This window comes from Cynocephalus volans, chromosome 3 (genome assembly GCF_027409185.1).
Source record: "Cynocephalus volans isolate mCynVol1 chromosome 3, mCynVol1.pri, whole genome shotgun sequence".
Taxonomy (NCBI): domain Eukaryota; kingdom Metazoa; phylum Chordata; class Mammalia; order Dermoptera; family Cynocephalidae; genus Cynocephalus; species Cynocephalus volans.
Window position 1 is genome coordinate 44,899,957 of NC_084462.1, and position 24,730 is coordinate 44,924,686.

The following is a 24,730-nucleotide window of genomic DNA, read 5'->3' on the forward strand; positions in this document are numbered from 1 at the left end:
CCTCAGAGGAGAAGGAAGCGTTGGAAGCTTTCTGGCAACTGCTCTCCTTTTAGGAAGTCTTTGTGTGCTTGAATACTATTAAATTACTCTTCAGACTTCTCTTTTCCAAATTAAACAATCTCAGGTCTTTCGGCCTGTTCTTGTAGCCCAGTCTCATAGACCAATTTTCTACCCATTTAATCATCTTGTTCTTTTCTGGATGTGTTCCAGTTTCTCCATGTCCCTGTTGAAATGTGAGACTTAAAGAGAACACGGTACAACGTGACCAGTAGTATGAGTGATACAAATAAAAGTAATAGTCCTCAGGGGAGAAAAAGAAAAATCTGCCAGCTTCCCATTGGCAATGATAACTTGTGAGTATTTCCAGGAATTAGAAAATGTAGGAGCCTGCATCCATTTTGAGACCTATTTGATAAAAAGTATCTTTAATTAAAAAACTGAAACAGCTTTACTAGTCTCAAAAGAAGAAAAAGAATAATAGTTTTTAGTGGCAAAATACTCATTGATGGATGACTTATGATCAGTGTAGCTTGGTCCCCAATGAGTTCCAAACCAATTTCCACATAGACATCTCTACTTGGGTGTCCTGTGGCTGCCTCAAGCTCCTTGTGCACAAAACCAGAATCACAGTTGCTGCCTTCAGCACACCTCTTCCCTCCTTTGTTCCTTAGCTCAGGCAGTAGCCCCGTAAGTCAGTTATTATCCAAACCAGGAATCTCACAGACACCCTTCACTCTTCTTTCTCTCCAGCCAACTTTTTCATTCCAAACCAAGTCTCATGGATTCTACCTCTTAACTAGCTCTGGAGCCCAGCCCCTCCATTGCCACCACCACTGCCACAGCTCACAGCCTCCAGGTTGCTTCCATCATGGGGACAGTAGGAGCTGTGTATCCAGGAAGGCTGGACTCTCATCCCTGGACCATGACTTCCCAGCTACTTGTGTGACCCTGGGAAAGCCAGGTCATCTCTGTGAGTCTTCCTCATTGATAGAAGAAGAGCAGCGATTTCTTCATGAGGTCTGAAGTGGGTAGCACAGACATGGGGGACATGTCTTTTCTCCCTTCCAGCTCTCTGAGACATAGCAGTCTCTCCTCTTTGCTGCCAGGTCCCGAGTCTGTCCTCAGGCACAGCCATCTTCTCTGTACACAAATCTGATCAGTTCACTTCCAGCTTTTGAAAGCTTTCACTGACTTCTTTTAATCTGCAGAAGGAAGTTGAAACTGCTTAGCCTGGACAAGGCCCTTTGTGAGCCAGCCCTCACTTCTCTCTGGTATCATCTCTAAGCCATTTCCCACCAAGGAAAGCACATATTTCTCCTTCAGACTCAGGCTAAAGGAACTTTCCCTTAGACAGCTTCTCTTGACTCTCTTCTCTCCTCTCCCTCCCTCTCTGCATGCTTGCTGTAGGTGCAGTCCAGTTTTCTCATTGTTGGGCTACCTGTTGACTTATTGGTTTCCCATATCTGGCAAAACTTTCCAAGGTGTGGGGCCAAGTCCCTGGTGCCCAGCCTAGCATCTGTCATACAAGCATGGGTGGCAAGTGCAGCAGCAAGCTCTGTGGTCTCAGACTTATAACCAGACTCAAATGTTTGTGGAGAATTAAGAACAGCGTTGACAAGGGGTGCCATCCAGTTGTGTGTGTGTGTGTGTGTGTGTGTGTGTGTGTGTGTGTGTGTGTGTTTTAAATTGTCTTTGGAACTGTCTTAAGACAGATAAAAGTCAGTATGGCTTGAATGTTATATATGTAAGAATCTCTGGTTATTTTATTTCAGCAAATTACGCATTTTCACTAACAGTCATTGCTCAGCATACAAAGATTATTTTCCTTCAGTCCATCATTGAACTATTACATCAGAATATGCTGTACTTAGAAAAATGAATATACACCTCAGTCTGTACTTATTTCATCTTTTTTCAGATAATTCAGTTTCTTTACTGTGTTATTTCTGATACCATTTACCTTCAGTAATTCCTAGTGCATAATAGGGGAGTAAAGGAATTTTCAGAGGATATTTTTTTCATACTTCCAACTGAATGTAAAGAAATGAGTGGGCAGATTGTTCACCTGGTGACTTTTCTTATTTCCTTCTCATTTCTGAAGCAGCTTATGAAAACTTCATCCATCTGATCATTGCTCTGCCTGTTGCCGTCCTGTTGATCGTGGGAGGGTTGGTGATAATGTTGTACGTCTTCCACAGAAAGAGGTGAGTGGCTTATGCAAAGTTAGACACTTTTTGTGGCTAAGTGACTTGATGATCTGAACCTGAGTGTAAGTAATCATTTTGAGGATTTGGGGGAAATATTGAATGGATTGGAAAACCTGATTTTTCCAGTCAAATGTTCTTTGCAAGAAAAGAGAACATCTTCTAATGATTTAACAACAACAACAAACATTTTTCTAATAGTACAGGTCTTTCCCTTACTGATTGTTCTGTTGCACAGATACTGCTGTTTATGCAAAGCTTTTCCAAATGCACCATGTTGGACTTCCCGATCAAATAAGCCTTGTTATTTCCAGTAAACTAAAGATACAAATGTTTCTTGAAGAGCTCGAATCTGGAGCCACTGAAGATGCCACAAGGTGACTTAGCAAGTGTTTGACGGCCTGCCCAGGTCTGAACTGGGAGTGTGGACAGGAGCCGTCGTGAGCAGCAGGCTCTCCTTCCCTTCTGATGCTTACGGAGACAGAGTACATAAAACTGTTAGAGCAGAGACAGAAGTACTTACAGAAATACATGGCGGTGGGCTTTTTTTTTTAACCTGAATTTTATCTTCTTTGACAGAAGTAACAGCAGACTGGGGAATGGAGTGCTGTACGCCTCTGTGAACCCCGAGTACTTCAGCGCAGCCGATGGTGAGGGTCCCAGCCTCGTGCACCACCAGGGGTGGGGGCAGCTGATGGGGGTTTTCAGGAGTGTTGCTAATGAGGGGAGAGGTTTGCATTATTTTGAGGTACCTTTGGCCTTGATCTATCTTCCTTAATGTTTCTTTTTTTCTTTCTTTTTTAATCAAAGTGTTTAGCAGTTCGGTGAATATGTCAAAACTTCTGGGACTCTGTGGGGTACCTGTGGGAAAAACAGGCTTCAGAGATGAATGTGGCCAGCACAATCACCAGTTTATTAACTGCTTGAAATTTTATGTTAGAATGAAAAATGCGTTTTAATTGTTAGCATCTAGTCAGAGGTTATGCTGCAGCTAACAAAACAGTCCTTTTAAACTAGGTTCAGCTTAGGTGTTATGTCATTTTTATTGTCTTTGACTACTTCCTGCTTGCCTGTTTTTTTTATCTTGGAATGTTTCTGTCATTCTTTCCTGACTGGGGTCCTGCAGTTTATGCCCTCAGGCCCATTCGCATTCCACTTGGTAATAACTAATAAGGGGCATTTAGTTAAGTGGCTGATACTATCTGACTGGGAAGCTGGGTTGTAGTGGATGGTTATTTTCCTTTTTGCTTTTTTCTATCTTTTCTTCCTAGTATACTGATATCCAAACCTTTTAAGTAAGTCAGATTAGGGTTGGGGTGTCGGGGGGTTGGTCATAGGGTCTAGCAACACTAGTACCATTGACTAGCACTTTGCCAGGGGCTTTTTACAAACACTGTGCCCTTTGTTCCTTACACCCCTGCAAGGTGGGTGGGTTGTCTTATGCCCACCTGTGGGTGAGGAAACAAGCTCCTAGAAGGAATTTGCTCAGGGTCACTTGCTAGGCAGTTGAGAAGTCAGGATGAGAATGGTCCCTGGCTCTTCTTGCTGCATCTTGCTGACTGTGTGGTGCAGTCACCATGGAAAAGGGCTGTGAGGTCCTTGGGGCAGGCAGTGAAGCTGGCCCCCAGGAAAGGCTGGACCGGCTTCATCAATTTAACAGATAAGTGCCTGACACTTTGTGGATATGTTTAGAAGAAGTTTTTGTCGCCTTCTTGCTTCAGAAGAAGTGAAAGTACACATGCAGGAGATGTGAAATAAAGGGTCATGATTATTCTAATTGAATATCCTAATCATATGAGAAAACAAGAAAATACTTTGGTAACTTAAGAGCACCATATAAATGTGTAAGGTTTTACTGTGATTGCTTTAATCATTTCTAATTCAATTATGTTTATAATAAAGGCAATCAAAAGCAGCCCCTGCTGAATGGGAATCAGGTGCAGAATAGGGCTGTTATTCCTGTTTACATAAACGTCTCAAAAAGTTGTTTTTTTAATAGGCATATATACATACATATGTATGTGTGTGTATATAAGGCATAGAGAACATTCTGGAGGGAGGCATACCACACTTACAAGAGTAGTTATTTCTGGAGAAGAACTTTCCCATTAAAAAAACGGCTAGAAGTAGGTATTTGTTTGTATAAATAATAGCTTTTAAAAAAAGAAGAAATTAATTAAGCCAAGGGCATCATCACAGACAATAGAATTGATAGGGACAGTGCAGGGCCACTTGCCCTCTCTGTGAGGGTGGAATAAGATTATACCAGAGAATCTACTCTGCTATGAGATAAAGCACCAGAGGTTGGCATTTGCACCTTTGACTATGAAGTGTCCAGGAGTTTAGAGAGAGCATTCACACAATAAAATCAGACTCTCTAATGGTGACTTGAAGTCAAATTTTGCATGCTTCCAGTACGCAGAATAATGGGTCCTGTCATCTTCTTTAAAACAAAGCAAAACAAAATAAAAACAAACGTATTGCTACTCAGATCAACAGGTGGGGACACTGTCACCTCATTTGAACTTTAATTATTTGGCCTTTTGACAAGCACCACATAGCCACTTTCCTCAAGGGGCAACAAAATGACATTGCAGTTCAAAAGTGCTTAAAAACTTCTTTCTCCCAAAGCTAATCTGCATGTCACCATTCTCCAGAGTACACTGAAAATCCCCTACAGGAAAGTGCTGATAACATTGTGCACGTAAACCGCTCCTAGCTGGTGAGCTTAGAACCACTGGTTAAAGTCAGAGTAGTTGAGTTGAATTTAAAGAAAAGGATTGAGGGTATTGACTTAAGGGACCTCCCAAGGAATGAATGTGATTGGTTTTAACTCCATGTTTTATGGCATGCTACCTATTTAATTCTGATTAAAAGCAAGCCTGGATTCTCAGAGATAAATGGACTATGCTTTCTGAAGGGTATTGTGAAGGGTCTTGTCTTCTGGCTCGTCTTGCATACTTACTCTCCTAAGCAAGCATCAGCCTCTTCTTCAGGGGTGCAAACCTTCTAAGCTATGTGGAGTGGAGAGTTCCGTGTGTGATATTCCTAAACACATATGTAGTATGAAATACAAAAATGCTTATGGAAGAAAATTCAAGATGATTAATATAGTCCATATTGGACACTCCTCAGAGGTGTAAATTGGTGGTGTCTTCTGGGCCAAATTTATTCTAAACACCTTTCCTTTAGTACATCACTTAAGGGTGAATACTTGAGACCCGGGGATGTTGGAATACAGCTGTCAGTCCGCTGCTTCTCTCACATTCAACCACAGCCCCTGGGTCAGCATTTGAAGGCATAGAAGGCAAACGCAGGGCGATACCCTCTCCCTATTCCTTCTGCATTTCTGAGCCAGAACCACCTCCTTCCTACCAGTCAGCGTGTGGTGCAGCCTGGTGCTGGTTCCCCTTCAGGCAAGGACATTCTGTACAGCATTAAACGAAAATGGTTATAATTAAAATTTCTTATTGATCTTATGGAATAGGTTAATTTTATTTTAATTTTTACCCTAGCCAGTTTGAGTCATGGGATGGAGTCTCTGGTTTTATTTTTTCTTTCATCCCCTTTTTTTCTCTTTCCTTCTCTTTCTTTCTCCTTCCTTCCTGCCTAGAATTGTTTGTTTATTTTTCAAACAAGATTGAATCTAAACAGAAGCAAAAGCTAGGGAAGAAATCATACTCAGGCTCAGTATTGACCATATCTCCTTCCCAGCCCTTCACTCAGTGGTGGAGGCCCCTGAGTTCACAGAGCCCTGGGGAGCCCCCTCTGCTCAGCAGCTGCCCCTCCGTGCTGGTCACCGCCTGGTCTCCCTCAGTACCAAGAGTTCATTTGCTTCTGTACCTCATTAGAGGCCCAACTGTCACAGGCCAGGCCAGAGACACCTTGTTTAGACTACAGAAGTCCTACCAGTAAAAATGTAATGCAATTCACATATGTAACCTTAAATTTTCTAGTAGCCATATTTTAAGAAAGTAAAAAGAAATAGGTGAAGTAAACTTTAATAATATATTTTATTTAGCCCAGTATATCCAAAATATTATCAATTTTGGCTGGCTGGTTAGCTCAGTTGGTTAGATAGAGCACAACCTTATAATACCAAGGTCATGGGTTCAGATCCTTGAACTGGCCAACTGTCAAAAACAAAAGACAAAATAAAACAAAAAAAAGTTATCAATTTTAAGATGTAATCAGTATAAGAGTTACTGAAATATTTCACTAAGTCTTTGAAATCCAGCATGTATTTTATACTTACAGCACGTTTCAGATTGGGTTAGCCACAGGTCAGGACTGGTTACTATGTTAGATAGCACAGGTCTGGGGTCTGTGCTGAGGACCCTAACACCGCTTTTGGGTTCATCCAGGAAATAGAACCTCACATGCAACATTATCACCTCTCACACACACCTCTGCCCTTTTTCCTGACCTGGAATAAAAACTCTTCTTTCTCTGTACTCCTCCTTTTTCTGATTTGTGTTTTAGTCCATTGATGAAGATGAGTAAAAAAAATCCTAGGCTCTAGACTCCTGCTTGATCATTTTATTAGTCTCTGTATCTCCCACGCGTGAAAGTCAGTGGAAAGGCTCTTTTCCATGACTGTTTCTATTCTGTTTTCTTCTCCTCCAGTGTACATTCCTGACGAGTGGGAGGTAGCTCGAGAAAAGATCACCATGAGCCGAGAGCTTGGCCAGGGGTCTTTCGGGATGGTCTATGAAGGGGTTGCCAAGGGCGTGGTTAAAGATGAACCCGAGACCAGGGTGGCTGTTAAAACTGTGAATGAGGCTGCCAGCATGCGCGAAAGGATTGAGTTTCTCAATGAGGCTTCTGTGATGAAGGAGTTCAATTGTCACCATGTGGTAAGAAAAAGACCCTGAAAAGCCAAAATCCGACAGAGGGAGGGGGTGTCACCAGGGCTCCCCATGTATATGTGGCCACACCTGTGCATCTGGGGTCTCACCCTGTATTCTACACGGTCACCCCATGGCCTCACCGTTACATTCAGAGCCCTATGCGTATGCGCATGTGAAGGTTCTCCATGGGACCCAGACCCTGATGGGTGGAGTCCCAGGTCCCAGCCCCCCACAGACAGTTCCACATAGCTGGGGAAGTGGCGGGGGCCACCCTCACCCTCTGAGTCCTCTCTTTTTGATTCCTCCCCCAGGTGCGCCTCCTGGGCGTGGTGTCCCAGGGCCAGCCAACGCTGGTCATCATGGAACTGATGACCCGGGGGGATCTCAAAAGTTATCTCAGGTCTCTGAGGCCAGAAACGGAGGTCAGTTTTGCTTTTCACCAACTTTGCATGTTACCTCACCTGTTCCTGTCCTTTAGACACTCCCCGCAGGAAAGTATTATTACGTCTGTAAATCCACTTACTTTTCAGCAGCATCTAGTGTTTTTTGCTGCATGCTTGTTATAGGTCCTTTATGTAAGGGTTTCCCCAGCTGGAGGTAGACCTTGATCTTTGGGAGAGGCACTTGCTATTCCTCAGATCCCCTTCTGTGCAAATACCTCTATGCCTTTGTTACTGCATCTCCTCCCTCCACCTTGGTTCCCTCCCCCACATCTCATATCCACCTGCCAGATCATGTCAGTGCTGCTCCCTGCCTGAAGCCTTGCCTGCCCCCTTGCCAGGAGCCACCATCTCAGCACCTAGCATGCATTTTCTCTTGTTGTTGTCTCAGTGTGTCCCCTCCATACCCCATCCACTGTGTTCAGCTTTTCATCCCAGGCCCAGCAAGTAGCTCAGGGGTATGCTTGTGGCAGGCATTCCATCAACAAAGGTGTGTTAAAGCTCTGTGGTAGGCCGGCTGTATTCTTGCCCTTGCCTCTGGGCAGTTGCCGAGGTGATTTCCCACACAGCTCTGTGCACAGGACATCGCTCATCCACAAGACCGCTCTCCATACCCTGTCCATCCCTTGCATTGGCAGTGGTCTGAGTCTTCCTCAGATTCTGCCTCCACATTCCAGGTTTGATCCTGAGTCAGTGTCTTTTTTGCATTTCTGAATGATAATCATCTCAGCCACACAATCTCTGCTTAGTCTACTAAAAATTTCAATTTGGGTTACAAGTTTCAAATTTTAAGCCTGCTAAAGTCCTATGCAGCTTTTTATTAGTCACTGTGGCATCTCCGCTGCTGCAGTTATTAACCCACAAGCCAGCTTTTTAACATATGGAGACATGACTTACAGGTAATTAATTCTAAGATAAACTGGTAGATAATTACTGAGAAACAACCAGCAACAACTGCCTTTTCATCGGCTGCCTTGGTGGATCTGAAGTCCTCACTTTGACCCTGACGTTGCTACTCATGGGGTGAGCAGTGCCCTTTCTCTGCTCCTTTTGAATTTTTTTTGTTGCTGTTCTATTTAATTTTTTTTCTCCTTTTAATCTGCAACTTAATCATCTCCCAAGTAGCAGTTTTTAAATTTTAGTTCCAACCACCTGTTCACATATGACTTCATTTATTTACAGCACATGGTGTTTGGGATTCTTTGACAGCCAGGAGTCCAAGCACGGCAGCTTACAGCCCTCCCCACCTCTGTTGCACCCAGCATTGGTCTCTGGCCCCTGGATGTTAGTGCCTTTTTCTGGCTCACTGTAATGCACAAACCAACATGAAGGAGGAAAGCTTGACGAAACAGATGACTGAAGACGTGGTAGAATTCTTACCAGCATCCTTTAAGGCACCTCTGAAAAGCATGAAACACTCATTCCCTTCATCCCCAATTTCAGGCTCAGAATAAAAATGCAGAACACATGGTCTTAGTCCTGGCTCTGCCTCTGGCTGCCTGCAGTCCTCAGCAAGCCACTATGGGTATCTTGGCCTCAGTTTCCTCATGTGTAAAATGAGGGTTGGACAAAGTGATTACTGAAGTCCTTTTCAGATGTAAAATTCACCTGTAGATTTTTCAGATTTGGATTTTTTTCTAAGTCATTTTGAGTATAAAAATGTGTGTGCTTATCCTGCATTGTCACTATGTTCTACTTGAGCCTCCCACCCTAGTTGAGATTTGCTGATTTTACCTCATGAAGTGTGGGTGCATGGGAGTGCTTGTCTTTAGTAGCTCTGACTGCATTAAAGATTTCTGCTGTCTGAGGTGAATGCAAGAATGGCAGTGAACACGATGGCCTGACAAGGTGCTGGCCCTCTCTCTCATGCTTAAAACTAAATTCCTTTTATTGATTTTGTTTTTCATGCTAATTATGAATGACCATGTCATAGTAAACACCCATACTTCATACTCCAATACTTACAAATTATGAGTATACACTTTATATTTCACTTGCACATTTCCTAGTGTACAATGCATATTCAAAGCCCTAAAAAAGTGAAAAGGAAATGTTAGGTCCTAGGGGAAAAAAGCTTATTTAAAGAAGACTCCTGTGTAAAAGAAAGTGGCAATTTTGGCTGAAAGTGGTGACATAACATCGCTTCCCCCGATAACTGTGTGATAAGTATTTTAAGTCATCAGAGACAGGCTTGATAGCCTCTTCACAGTTCACATGTGTGTATCATTGAGTGTAGGGAACCCCACCTAGAAGTGCTCAGAGAGCTGTTATACTGCTTCTGGATACTGGCTCTCAGTGGGAACTAGTACCTCACTGGGCAAGATCCAACATCCACTGAGTTGATCACGAGCGAGGCACCATTGAGCTCTTTCTGTGCATGACCTCAGGTCATGCTCCCAGCAGTGAAACCATTGTGGTCCCCATATGGAAGAGCTCAGGCCAGAGCTCAGGCCGGAGCCCAGACAGTCTGATCACAAAGCCCGGGCATGCTATTCTGTAGCCCATGAGGTTTGAGCTAGGAAGGTAATGTGTGACACCTGTCAGAACAAGATGGTTTTTGTAGTGTTAGATGCTTTGTAGTCAGGGAAACAAGGTAGTAAAATCTGTTTTACTAAGGTATGCAAAAGGGTAATTAGCATCTAAACAACAGGGTCATGGTTGGTTTTTGCACTTATTTTTAGGATGGAGAGACGTGGCAATATGTTTTATACAAAACTTTTTTCCAAATTGATTTATTATTATTTAGGGGTGATTTTTTTCCATTGCCAAGGCAGCATGTTGCCATGATGTTTATTTATGTTACTTGTCACCATTTTGCACTGGTGCCTTTCAAGATAAGCCTCAGCTAGATTTCAGTTGTCAAGTGCTTATTTTCCTCAGTGCCCCCAGAAAATAATAATCCAAGGAATGCCACACTGAGAGGTGGAAAAATTAATCTTGGTGTTTTTGCACTTTAGAAGAAAGTTGAAGGGAGAGAAAGGGATTAGATAGTTTATAACAGTGCTTATATGGAAAATAAAACATACGGTGTCCATTTGGGAAACACATTTGCTTATTTCTGCACAGCCTTTGTAATGTGCTCTCCTTCCTTTTACCTGTACTTTGATTCCAGATATAAAGGACATATAAACTAATAGGAATTTGAGAAACCAAGAATCCTTAATATCAAAAATTGCATGTTTTGCTTAAAATAATTCTTGCCCTACCCAAACTAGAGAATGCTCGTCCCAAGGAGTGCTAATTGGTGTTTCCCGAGGCAGCTCTGTGTGATGTGGTCCAGGAGCAAGCACATGACTTTACCACCAGACAGATGCCACAGTCTCCATAATGATACATTCCTTCTGAGCAAGTCCTGGTCTCTTAGCACAATGATGTGTGGTGCTCAGATTGAACAAAGATGGATTTGCAAACCCTGTAAGAATGTGGGGTGGAAAAAATTCCTAAATTCTCATGTGAAATATTTTTTTTTAATCTCCAACAGAATAATCCAGTCCTAGCACCTCCAAGCCTAAGCAAGATGATCCAGATGGCCGGAGAGATTGCAGATGGCATGGCATACCTCAATGCCAACAAGTTCGTCCACAGAGACCTCGCTGCCCGGAATTGCATGGTGGCTGAAGATTTCACAGTCAAAATTGGAGGTGTGTCCTTAGCTTTCCAGATCTGACCAAGAACTAAACTCACAGGTTTGGGGGACCTCGCTGGCATTATCCTATCCCTGGAGAGGTTTTCCAACACATCTCTTGAGTGCCAAGACTCACTCTTGGGAACAATGTGATCATCTCCAGTTGACAGTCAATCACAAACTGTCTGGGCTGGGCTCTAATACTGACAGCACATGAGCACAGTGGTCCAGGTAGTGGCCTTGGTCCCTGAAGTTGCCTTTCTTGGCATTTGAGGCATTTCTTGGTCAAACATTTCTCAGCATTGGTTACAGAAATAATCAAGACAGTGTCCTCAGGTGGTTTTGACTTAGGAATAAAAGTTTTCCTCCAAACTGCCAATCTTCCCTGCAATTTTCCAAGCTTATAAGGGGTACTGTCCGCTCCTCCCCTGCCCAGGGGTCCACATTGTTTTCTAAAAGGTGAGGTGCCCTACTGGAGAAGAACCTGCACAGAGCAGGAGCAGGTACAGGGACCAGCAGAGCAGCCCCTCAGCTGAGGGGAGATTGCTGCTTACTGGGTATCACACCTGGGGCCGGTCAACCCACAAGCTTAAGTCCCAGTGCTGCCACTAATGGATGAGGGACTTGGGGCAGGTGCCTTAAATTCTGTGAGCCTCAGTTTCTTCGCCTCTGAAATGGGGAGTGATAATACCACAAATCCCATGAGATTGGGACGGACTCGGTGCAGGAAAGAACTAAGCTCTTGCCTGGTGTGGGACAGGCCTCAGTAAACATGAGTTCCCCATCCAGAGTACGCAGTGGGAACTCAGTTATTGCTACTTTCTTCCCTCTTTGCATCACAGTGGGAGAAGCATTTTTATGGCACTTGCCATTTTAAATCCAGATCAGCAAGGGTTGTATTTGCTGTTTAACCATGTCGCATCTTTATGGTGATATTTTCTTTGTAATTGTGGTTTTTCTTTCTAAAATTGAAAATTTTTCTCTTGTGTTCAGGAAGAGAGATAGTTTGTGTTTTTTTCTGGGATTTCTTCTTTTCCATTTTGTTCAAGTAAAGGCAAATCCTCTAATTTGCATGTCTAATTATCTCTGGATTAATTCAGAGGTAAGACTTCAACACTTCATTTTTATTTTTCACGAGGGTTTAGAAATGTTTTCCCACTGCCCAGTGTCTCCTGGATAACAAACATGATGAGTGATTTTACCGGAAGCAGTTTGATGGCCCTCAGCATAGCTCAAGTAAATTACGTTGGTTAACGTCCAGAGAACTTAGTTCTCTGTGCATTTGCTTTATAGCCTTACCCCCTTGTGGCATGAGTTAGAGACATGGATGAACATTTTTAAAAAGTAGCACAGCCCTTTCTCCTGGGAAGGAGAACGGAAGAGTCCATGTACAAAAAGGTGGTATGATTGAGTGGAAAATCAAGCTCTGACAAAGAAGCAATAATTTAGGATTATAAAGCAAGCCTGCCATCAAACATAATTATGTGACATCTTCTGCACATGTGAAAAATGGAAGAAATTTTCAAAAACGAGTGGGAGTGTTATGTTTAAAAACAGTATCGAGTAGTAGCTTCAGGGCCTCGCAAATAGCATCTCTCAGGCATCTCACTGTACACTTCTGTCGTCATAAATTGTCCATCTGAAAATTTTTCTCCTTATTAAGCAGTGAAACTACCCACTTTCCTCTGGTGATGGACAATGCTCCAAAGTAAATGAGTCTGCACACTCTCGTTTATTTGATCAAGTTTTTAAATTACATGTAAATGACCCTTGGTCTATGCAATACATATTTTCTTGATAAATCTTGGGACTTGATAATTTGTAAACTGCCTCTGATTTTAAATGCAATAACGGGAATCACTTCTTAAAGGACTGAAATTATAAATATGTTAAAAGCAGAGATTCTTTGTATTTGCTTGCCATACAACTAATTATCCCTTACTGTTTCTGCCTTATAAATTTGCAAATCCTAATATTTGGCCTCCTTAAAGTTGAGCACATCTTTGCCCCACTTTTGATCATGGGGGGTGTAGGGCCCTTTGCTGTGGCAGCAACAGCACTTTTGCTTCTGCCCCGGGAGCTGCTCCAACAGTGTGACTCTGTGCCTTCTCTTCACCTTACAGATTTTGGGATGACACGAGATATCTATGAGACAGACTATTACCGGAAAGGAGGGAAAGGGTTGCTGCCCGTGCGCTGGATGTCCCCTGAGTCCCTTAAGGATGGAGTCTTCACCACTCATTCAGACGTCTGGTATGAGAGCCTTTTGCTGCAGTGCTAGACCAGAGCCCTCCAGCCTCTAGAAATCCCACTGGCTCAGTCTCCACGGCTTTAGTGTTCTCCTGTTCTCTTTTCATTGTTACCTGTTTACAGCTTTAATTCAGTGTTACGTTGGCCACACTCCTTTATCTTTGAGGTGTTCCTGTTGTCAGTGGGCTTGCTACAGACAGAAGTACACTTGTGGGACACTAAAGAATTTGTGGGACCAACATTTCTTTCTATCTTCAGATACTGATTGTGCTCCCAGGAGCCGGGACATGCCAAGAGCCTTTGCCTCTCTCTACTTTTCCTCCTGCCTGCCTTCTCTCTCTTTTCCTCCTTCTCAGTTAGTCTGTGTGCGTGTGTGTGTCTGTCTGTCTGCCTACCTTCCCTGATTTAACCTGATTTAGACCCAAAGCTGATGAATGTTGTATTTCCTGTTGGTACCATCCTCTGTCTGTCCTCTTTCAATGTTCATCTGTCATCTTTGACCCAGGAATGGTTATGAGAAGCAAAACATGTCCCCTAATAATAAAAGTGTCTTGCAGTGGAAGCTAATCAGCTACAGGGTGCAGAGGCTTCTCAGCAATACTGTTTATTGTAGTTCCTCAGCAACATTCTGGAGAGGCAGTCAGGTTCTGAAATACAACCAAGGTTCTTGGCAGGCTAAGGCCCTGGCACTTACACCTAGAATGTCAGGTAATATCTTAGCTTTCCTCTTGGGAAATCCCATTGCTGTTGTGTTACAGAAATGGAAGTTATTTACTCCAGCTGTCTGGATGACAGAGAGAAACTATTTCAATAGTGACTGGCATCATTTTTTTTTTAACCTTGTGAACCTTTCATAGTTTAAGGACCTTGGATCTTATTTTGAAGACAGGTGCAAATTGGAAATAGCATTTGAATATGACCCAGCAAATGATTGCTTCTTGAGCAATCTTTTTTGCAACCATCTTGTCCAAGAGGGTTATCTCTTTACTGTCAAATCAAAGTCCTCTGCATTACTTTGAGAGATGGAGCTGGCAGAAGAGGGCAAGCCTGGGTGTGCACATGTTCTGTTTATTCTAGACTTTGTGCCTCTGAAAGCTCTGAGGTCAGCTTACAGGATGATAAAACAGAAAACTGTGAGAGCAAGGGAGAACAGAGGCAGGGTCGGAAGTGGTCGTAAGATAAAAGCTGGAGTTGTTAACATCTCACAGGCTAATTTTACCCAAATTGTTAGCAGCTATTGCTACAGGTGGCAACAAAGGGCCATATAGGCATACCGACTGCTTCACCGTTATGAACCAGTAAGGGAAAATATATATAAACAAGAATAAGTATTTGATATTCATTCCATTAAATGGTCAGGCATTGACAGTGTTTTAGATTTTTTGTTTGTTTTTTTTAACACAGCCTTTGAGGATAGCACAGGTGGGGAAGGCTAGATTGTTGGAGTTTTTGGAAGGTTTCTTGGCTGCCCAGGCTCTAAGCTGAAGCTGTCCCTCTCAGAAATGGAAATTGTTTTAGATTGTATTCAGAAGCACAAAACAATCATTCCTAAATAGTTAAAATCTAGAACAAAATACAAAACATCATATTTCACTTTGTGGAAAAGACCCCAGAATCTCAGGATTGGAAAGTGTCCCTGAGGTCAGGCCCAGTCCCCGAATCCCATCCCTGGCAGCTCTGGTAGCTGGTGACTAGGCTGTTGAAGTGTTTGCAGGGACTGTGTGTTCACTGCCTCACAGGGACAGGCCAGCCTGATTCTTCAGATGTCCTTGCTCTCAGCAAGCCTTCCTCATGTTGTGCTTCAATCGGCCTCTCCATGACACCTGTTGGCCCTTCTCTTTGTAGTACAGTTGCACACCCTGCTCTCTTCTTGATAAGACAGGCCTCTGAGTCATCCAGGGAAGTATCTCTGTTCTCTAGCAGGAACACCTCCAGGTTTCTGGCTGTCATCAAGACTTGGTTCCCAGGCGCCTGGGCCCTGCGGCCGCTTCTCCTGCAGCTCCCCTATTGCACCGTGGCCTATCAGATAGCTTGCTTGGGTTAGAAGACCCAAGTGTGCCCTCTAGACGTGGATTTGTACCCCTCAGCTTGGAGTGCTCTTTTCCTGAGTATCTGGGTTGCTCTACGGACAGTCTTCATTGCTTTACTTACTAAGGAACTTTCCAAATGGTCACCTGTATCTAGGGTTATTTGCTGCTTTAGAGGCTAATCACCATGTGGACTTCTCTGTAGGTTTCAATTTGCTGGTAGGTTGGACACTAGCACAACCCCCCCCCGTGCAGGCAAAAGTGGTTATTGCAGGCAGACTCCAGCCAGTACCAGCACTGGGGTGAGGCTCACACACACAACCTCAGTGCTTTAGAAAAGACTTTAAGGGGAGGCATTTGTCTAATGCTTAAAAATTAAATCTGTTCATAAAATACAAGATTTGGTTTTCTATGAAGGCATTAACAGCCACCACTGCATAGTATGTACCTGCTTTGAAGAACGTGAAAGTGTTGCATATGTTTCCATGCCTATGACTGGCTGTGTGGCCTTGGTCACATCACAGGGCTTCTCTGGCTTAGGTTGCTCATCTGTAAAGTGAGATCTGTCCAGGGATGTCTGTGGTACCTCGATAGATGTTTAAGTGGCTCCTGCAACAACCAGTGTTGGGTAGAGATGGCTCATCTTCCGTCTTGTGGAGCAGAAAAATGATGGGACCCAGTTGTCACACTGGCTGTGAAGGATGACCACAGACTCCAGCACCAAGTGGCTCTCAGTGGTGGGTGATACTGACATATCACAGACCAGAGTTGCTCAGGAGAAAACTTTTCCAGTTCACCTTATCTAGCATTTTCAGAAAGCCAAGTCTGTCACCTGCTGTGTTATTTCCTGTGTGTGATCGTGAGGTGCTCCGTGTATGGAAGATGCAGGGCGAGGAGAAACACTGTCCCATCCTCGAGGGATGAAGTCTCATGGAGAAGAGGAAGTGATCCTGACAGGTTGGGGTTGTGGAAGCCTGAACGGAAGAAAGGAGGTCATGAGGGCACCCTAAAGTGTGGATTGTCACCAGCGGAGCAACAGGAAGGGGATTCCTGGCATCAGCTTGCTGGGGGAAGATGTGCCCGTGGGAAGCACTGGCTGCGGGTGGAGGGCAATAGGGCTTCCTGTGAGGGAGTCAGGCTGGAGAGAGATCGAGGCAGGCCTTGGATATTGTGTTACGGGGTTGGAACTGCTTCTGCAGGCTCTGCAATGACTGAAGGCTCCTGAACAGGAGAGTGACCTAAGCTGTGTTTTAAGAGGTGCAGGTCAACTGGAGCATAAGCAGCCCAGGCATCAGTCTATTTGTAAAGCTCTAGCCAAGCGAGGAGCCATCAGCACCGCGGAAGTGCTTGGAATGAGAGAAGGGGACAGACCTTGGGACAAATCTGAGCCTGAATTGGCAAGTCATGGGGGGACTCAGAGGAGGCGAGGGTGACTGCAGAGGGCACCACCTGGGTGGGATGAGCATCAACTGCAGGGAAGAGCCCAGAAGAAGAATGGGTCATGAGGCAGTTCCGTGTGAGACGTTGAGTTCGTGGGTAGCCAGTAACTGGAAGCTTGGAATAGAGCAGCCGGGGCTGTGAGGGCCGGGGTGGGAGCCGTCCAGCGAGAGTTGGCTGCCTGGAAGACGCTGACTCAGCCAGGGAATGTGTGGGGCAGAAGAAGGAGTGGGCCAGGAGGGGGCCAGGAGGGAGCCACAGCCTCGGATCACTTGTCAGAGCAGCCTGCAGTTAGCGGACCAGAGCTTGCCGTCTGGTACTGTGCCGCCTTCAGCCGGCAGGGTCTGCGCTGCAGCCTCCCAGGCACGCCACTGATGCGACTGGGTAGATTCTGGAAGGCAGGGCTTCCACCGCTAAAGTTGATAGGGAACCCACTTTGCTAGGTCCGGGCCTGTCAAAGCCATGCTTTAGCCACTGGGTCTTTGGCTTTCCAGGTCTCTTGTCCAACACGAAGATGACTTCTTGGTCACTTGGTCATTAGCAGTGACAAAGGACCTTGGGTTGATCAGTCCTCTGATTGCTAAGATTCTATTTCTGTCCAACATCTGCTTTTAGTATCAACTTGTACAAAAGCCTTTTGTCTGTGGAAAGCAGCTGAAGCAGCGAATAAAGGGCTCTGATTCCGCGTCAGAGGCCTCTGGTTTGGGTGCAAGACTGGGATCCCAAGAGCCCTGGGTGGGAAACACCTTGTGCTAGGTTTTTCAGTGAGGTGTGGCACGCACCCCTAGCCTGCGATAGTGCTGGCAGAAGCCCCCCAGGCTGCTTCTGATGAGCTGCCTGCTCTAGTACACTGACACGAACCCAGTGTGAGGGCTTAAAGCCAGGGAGAATTTGTAAATGGTGGGAATTTGCCCTGGGAAGGTGTGTTTATTTTGCAGATTACAGCATTGCCTTTTTTTTTTAATCATGATCTATCTTGAATTTCTATGCACATGTACTATCTGTTTTGTTTTCCAGTAGTTTGATCTTTTAAGCCAATAGGCTAAAGTGCATGCATGGCAGAATCACTCACTGCTCTGCCTGCAGAATTTATTCCTCAGCCAGCTTCTGTGCTTAAGGATTTTGTGTTGTCCAGGATATCCCCACTAGCCAGCGAGGCCTACCCGATCCCCATACCTGTGAGACAGGGGCTTCCTGGGCCAGCAGCTCCCAAGCTTTGTGAGGCAGGGGTTCTCTGCTCCCTTGGCCCAACAGACCTCAACATCCCTGTAGAGCTTTTAAACATTCCAAGGCCCAGGCCGCCACCCCAGATCAGTCAAATCAGAGCTGCTGTTGTGGGCCCAGGCATCAGTCTGTTTGTAAAGCTCCCCAGGAGATTCTCTTATGCAGCGTTGTTGAGGCCCACTTGGGTACAGGTTTCTGGAACTGCTGATGATAAGAATCACCTGAGGAGCTTATGAAACAGCCTCACTTGAGGCCACTAAATCAGCGTCCAGGCTGGTGCCTGGGGGTCTGCATTTTATTATCTTTGGGCTAAAGCAAGTTAGGAGACACTGCCCTGCTGGGTAAATGGCTGACTAGGTGAGGACCTCTGTATGCCCTGGGTTCAAGTCAGAGGTCAGGTGCTTCCTAACCATGCAAGGGACAATGCAAACTCTCTCAGTGTCAGCTTCCTCAGCTCTGCCCCCAGGGTTGTAGTTGCTCCACAGGGAACATTAGCAGTGACAAAGGACCAGTGTCCCACTCTCAGCCCAGTGCCTGGCTGGCCATCTGACAGGCATTGTCACCACAGCCAAGACAGTTTTCCAGTACCCAAGGTGGAAGAAATGCTGTCAAGGAGGGGGCAGCATGGTCTTGCCCATCCCTGTCCGAGCTTCTCACGTTTCTTTTCTCACTGTAGGTCCTTTGGAGTTGTCCTCTGGGAGATTGCCACGCTGGCCGAGCAGCCATACCAGGGCTTGTCCAATGAGCAGGTCCTTCGCTTCGTCATGGAGGGCGGCCTTCTGGACAAGCCGGACAACTGCCCTGACATGCTGTATGTATTTCTTGAGCCCCCTTAGCTCTCTTCCAATTTCTTTTCTCAAAGAGCTGTTGTCCCAGGTCCCCTGAGATTACTAATTCTGGGAGCTATTCTCCATGGTTCTGTGGGTGCTGTGACGGTCAGGAGCGATTTAGAAGAGGGTCTGTCCTCACGGAAGGAGCCGAGTGTGGAAGAACCTGTACCTTTGTGCGGGTACCTGACTGCCACCCCATATTCCTTCATCCTTTAGTTCTCACTTGCAGTTTGCACTGTGGCAGGATAAGGCCACCAGTGGACAGGAGGCTGTGCTCCTCAGGGCAATGCGTAGGGACAGAGGGTGCTGGGTTTCCTCATCAACGAGACCTCCCAATACAGCCTCTTCAGAACTCAACCCAAGCTGGAAGAGACTCAAAAGGCCTCTTTTGCATTTTCTTGCTCAGCATAGAAATTCTCCCTGTCCCCACCTGTATCTGTTTTTTTTTTTTTTATCATGGTATAACAAATTACCCAAAACCTGATCATTGAAAATAACAGCAAGCGTTTATTATCTCTTGGAGTTTCTGAAGGTGAGGAATTGGGAATAGCTGAGAGGGCCGGCTCTGCTCCGAGTCTCTCATAAGGTTGCAGTCCAGCTGTCAGTGGGCCACAGTCACCTGAAGGCTTGTATGGGGCTGGCAGGTCCCCTTCCAAGGCCATGGGTTCACTCATGTGGCTGTGCCCCATGCTGGGCCTTAGTTTCTACACAGACCTCCCCATGGCACTGCTTGAGTGTCCTCATGATGTGCAGCCGGCTTCCCCTAGAACAGGGGTCAGCAAACCCTCTCCCTAAAGGGTCAGATAGTAACATGTTTGGTTCTGTGGGCCCAAACGATCTTGACTGCAGCTACTCACCTCTGCTGTTGTGGTGCAAAAGCAGCCCTAGACATCACATGAATGAGTGCTCCAATAAAACCTTACTTTTGGATACTGAAATTTAAATTTCACATAATTTCTGTGTTGTCACAAAATATTATTTTTATTTTTATTTTTTTCACATTTACAAATGTGAAAGCCATTCTTCACTCGTAAGCCATACGAAATCGGGCAGTGGCCCAGATTTGGCTTACCCTGCCCAGAGTAAACAATCCAGGAGAAGAGCGGAAGCCACAGTCTTTTCTGAGCCAACCTCAGAAGTCACTCCACGGTCCCCACTGTCTCCTCTGGGTTGCACGGTATGGGAGGGGACTACCCGAGGGCGTGAGTGCCACAGGCAAGGATCACTGAGGGTCTTGGAGGCTGGCTATCCATCTCCAGTGTCCCTCACGGGTGACTGCTTTCTACATTGAACAGTGTGGCTGCTGTATTTTTACCAGCCCATTATAAGAAAAATCTTCCTTGAGAGCCAAAATATAAGTGATGGATTGTGAGGACTGATGCCCACTTAGTTTGCATTAAGGTGCACGGTGCCAGCATAGAGGCCAAAATGAGGATCGGCATGTTTTAGAAGCTTAGAAACAGTCCAAGAAAGCAGCTATGAGTTCTCCTGTGGTTTGGGCTGGTGGCGGCAGGTCCTGTTCTTGTGCTTTCTTTTTGACTCGGGTAAACGTTTGTCTCTGAGAAACTTGTGGGACTCGTAAGGTTGATCCACCTCCAGATGACTGGAGTTTTAATATGAATTTAATATGCCTGGGAAGCGGCCCACCTGCCATGGGAAAGGCAGAGTGCTTCCTGTTCCCAGCATAGAGTGACAAGGAAATTCACATGAGAGTTTACTTTTGGATATTAAATGTTCAATTCAGAGGCATTTCTGCTTTGCCATCCAGAACCCCCTTGGCGAATTTTTCTCCCTTCCAAGAAAAGAACGTAATGAAAGGGTGCAGGTTGGCTTCATAGGGAGAATCTGTGTTGTCCTTCTGAATTTACTGACGAGCTTAGGTGAGGGAGTGTTCTGAGAGAAGGGATCTTTTGTTGCAAGAAATTAAAGAATGGCCTCTGTTTATCCCGGAGGAGAGGAGAGTCACTGAGCCCTTGTGAGTTGTCTGAAACCTCTGCTGGGTCCCCTGTGGGAGAGAAGGCACTTCAGCTGTGTGCTTCTGAGGTCTGAACAGCCTCCCTCTGGCAAAGCTGGGGCGGGGGCACAATGGCTGCCGGTGAACTTTGGCTCAGCATTGGGAGGATCCCTTAGCTGTTTAGCAACACCTGCGTATGAAGCAGGTTGCCTCAAGAGTATTGCTCGAGTATCCTGAGATCAGATATGGGTTGTGGTTCCCTGCCAGATCCACATTTTAAATTGACTTTGAAGTCCATCCTTAACCCTCCCTTATACTTGGATCTTGGCACTCACACACCACAAAAGTAATTGAGCCTCTCTGGGTACATGGTGACTGCGGAAATCACAAAGATGACTGAGGAATGGTCCTAGCTTTCATGAAATCAGGTGGCATAAAAGGACCCAGCACTAACTCTGTGGGATCAAAGTGAGGACAGACGTGTGAACTCAGCCCTAAAAACTCAGGCAACTTGTTCTGCTGGTAACATTTCCACAATGCCACAGGTCAAGGCTATGCCAGGGAAGTCTTCAGTATGCAGGAAAGAATTTGAACTTTTTAGCCCAGAGATGTGTCCGAAATCCAGTAAAATGAGTGTTTTTGTAGTTTTCAACATGGTTTTTCCTGTTGCGGATGAAAGCCCCTACATGGCTGGGAGTTCTGGGCTGCTCTGGTGAGAAGCAAGTGCTTGAGTAAGGTCCGCACAAGCAGAAGTGACCACCCCTGCACGAGCTTTGCCACCTGCTGAGAAGTGGTTCATGAGACAGCCTTGCAGGTCCTTTCTGGAATCCGGTCTCTCTGCTTTGAGAGCTATCCTGCACAGATCACAGCACGTCCAGTTCAGGTTGGGGGCGAGGGCCAAGAGCGGGTGGGAATACAGAGATGCCTCGGCATGCTTACCCCCGGCAGTCCCCAGCTTCCTGGGGTCACAGCTGTCTCCTGGACAGCTGCTTCACAGCAGGGCAGGGGTTCCATTTGAGTCTTCCCCTGCCCCAGGTGAAGGAGGGCTGCGTGCAGGCCCCTGAATAGGGGAAGCATTCAGTAAAGGACAGCTCCAGACTCCCAGAGCTAATCGGTGGTAAAAAATGTGCTTTTTAAAAGAAGAGTTTTATCAGCTCATAAATCCTTCTACAGTCTACTGGAGAGTTTTCTTGTGGAAATAGTGTAAACAAGGTCTTGAATCCCACAGAGTAAAAAAGACTTCCTTTTATGGGCAGCACTGGAAGGGCTATGACTCTGGAAGGATTTAAAAGGGGTGTCACATGGCTCATTTGTGCTGATGTCACTGCATCATTGCACTGCTGGTGGCACCTCCTTGGCCTCCAGCCACGGGGCACAGAGCCAGCCACATCTCGTGTTGTTGGCCCTGGCTGCACTTCTATTCAGGGATAAGTCACCCAGGGAGGAGATCACTGCCCAGCCAGCGAGATGCATTCTGTGTATTGATGGCCCATTTTAAGTATTTTTGTTTTGTTTTTTGGTCTTTTCTCTTAGGAAGCAATGGGGGTATCAAGGCAGATTTGTTTGCCCCCCTGACCAGAAGGGAACCACAAACTAGCTGCCAGTTCATCAGTGCCAAACAGACCAGGAGAAGGAGGGTCTCTTGGCAGGACTGTGGCCACTCTTGTTTAGGTTAAGAGAAAATTCTTCTTTCTGAGTTCTTTCAGCAATCAAAGTGTGGCCATTGTGTTTCACAGAGAACTCCATCCCAGCTCCACCTTCACTGGTTTTGTGACCTTGGATAAATGAGTTCATCTCTCGGTGCTTCTGTTTTCTGTTTCCTTATTGATAAAAGAGGGATATATTATAGTAAACAGCACCTACTTGACAGACTTTTGAGGATTGAAGTAGTTCCCGCACACAACGCCCTCACTGCCCAATACCCAGTGTGCACTGCTTCGGACAGTAACTCAGCACAGCTCCCACGGTTGTGGTCAGCGCTGTGGCCTTGGGGCAGGTGGTTGAGTTGAGAGGTAAAAACTAGCCCACCTTCATATTTTGTTCAGTTCTTTTTCCACCAGAGCAGGCGTCAGCAAACTCTTAATGTAAAGGGCCATGCGGTGTCTGTGTTCTGGTCTTGCAGGCCAGACGGTCTCTGCTCTGACCACTCACCTGGCGGTTGCAGCTTAAAGGCAGCCAGAGACAATATGTAAATGGTGGGCATGACTCTGCTCTGGTAAAACTGTATTCACAAGAACCGGCAGGAAGCTGGATTTGGCTTGGCTGTAATTTGCTGACCCCTAGACTGCTAGAACATTGAATTCTGGATGGGTCTCCCTCTCAGCCATCTCCTATCTCTCAAGGTCACTTATCCTCCACTTGACTTGACCTGACATCTCCTAAGGAAGCTGACCATGTAGCAGGGTGGCCTTTCTCTTTGCACCCAGCTTCCATGTCCAGTGGGCTTCTGTTACATCAGGGCTATCCCTTGGAGTTTTCCCTGAAGCCAAACGTAAGCAGATGGTCTGTTGGTCAAGTGGTCGGCTTGACAGAAGGCTGGATACCATTTTGGGGTGCTTGGAACTTCCTGGATATGGGGAATTCCATTTGGCCATTTTTACTGAAAGCCATCTCTTTAGCCAGAAGTTTTTAAACAAAACAAAGAATAGACTTTTCCAGCAAGAACAGAGGTAGAAGGAAAGGCACTTTAGTTTCATGCTGCCATGAGACAAGTCCTCTGGCCACTGCCTCTTGGGACCAGACTGAGGCTGGCCTGTACGTTTGCTCACCCACTTTGCTCTCAGCTCTGAAGATCTGTTTAGCTGGTTCTGTACATTCTGGACACCCAGGCCTTTCCTGGGTGGGGCAGCTGTCTGCACTGGCAGCAACCTTCCCCCTTCTGTGTGTGGCCTGCAGGAGCCTGGCCCATGGCCACGTGACAGTGAGGGTTCAGAGGTTTGCACCATAATTGCCAGCTGATGTGGCTGAAACTGCACAGGCTTCACCCTCTGTTTTCTGCCTGTCCCTTGCATGTGGTGGGGGTGCGGGTCTTGCCCAGGGTTCTCCCTCGCTGGCTTGTTGGGATCTGGTTTCAGATCTACGCTAGGACTCATTTGACTCAACATAGCCTGGGTCACAGGTTGGTGCTCTGCTATCACAGGGCACTTGGCAAGCAAGTGCTAAATTGAGACAGCCAATGTGCAGCCCTGCTATCTCCTACTTCCTCCTTCCTCAGGTCTTCTGTCAGGGGTCCCTGCACCGGGAGAAAGCTTAGAAATAGCAGAGGTGGGACTCAGAGAGGGATCACTGTCAAGGAAGCTGCTTTCACTCTTCAGCCTTACTAGTGAGAAATTGGAGGTTTCTTGCATTCTAACTCTGGAAACAAAGTTTAACTAGTGGCTGCAAGAGATGCTTCAGATAGAAAGCTGGTTGTTGGGCCCACCCGTGGCTCACTCGGGAGACTGTGGTGCTGATAATACCAAGGCCACAGGTTCGGATCCCATATAGGGATGGCTGGTTAGCTCACTGGGTGAGCGTCGTGCTGACAACACCAAGTCAAGGGTTAAGATCCCCTTACCAGTCATCTTTAAAAAAAAAAAAAAAAAAAGTGCGGTGCTGATAGAAAGCTGGTTGTTTTTATTTCTTAGTGCCGTCACCATAAATAATGCTTGTAAAAATAATACCTGTAAAAAATAATGCCTGTAACTGTGTGAACCTAGATTTGTCCATCTCAGGAAAGCAGAGGTTGGGCTTTGTACCGTGGTAGGTCCTGGGTTCAGGGTAAAGTAAATGGAACGGTGGGAGTTAAGACAGGAGAGCTGCAGCTACTTGCACTCTCTGGATAGAAAGCCAGAGACTCACCGTAGGCATGGAGGTGGGAACCACAGCCGTGGCCATGAGGCTACCTGGC

General features: G+C 45.8%; 1 protein-coding gene across 3 annotated transcripts in view; it reads left to right on the top strand.

The window, feature by feature from the left end:
- The window catches only part of IGF1R (insulin like growth factor 1 receptor), a 274,989-nt gene that overhangs the window by 243,007 nt on the left and 7,252 nt on the right, over positions 1-24,730 (top strand). For 2 of the 3 annotated variants that reach the window (XM_063092295.1, XM_063092296.1), the window contains exons 14-20: positions 2,102-2,204; positions 2,784-2,854; positions 6,831-7,060; positions 7,366-7,476; positions 10,976-11,135; positions 13,243-13,372; positions 18,734-18,868. In XM_063092295.1, coding sequence (XP_062948365.1) covers positions 2,102-2,204; positions 2,784-2,854; positions 6,831-7,060; positions 7,366-7,476; positions 10,976-11,135; positions 13,243-13,372; positions 18,734-18,868 — 940 coding nt within the window. The remainder of the gene's footprint in view (positions 1-2,101; positions 2,205-2,783; positions 2,855-6,830; positions 7,061-7,365; positions 7,477-10,975; positions 11,136-13,242; positions 13,373-18,733; positions 18,869-24,730) is intronic. The other variant, XM_063092297.1, reaches the window with a different exon arrangement.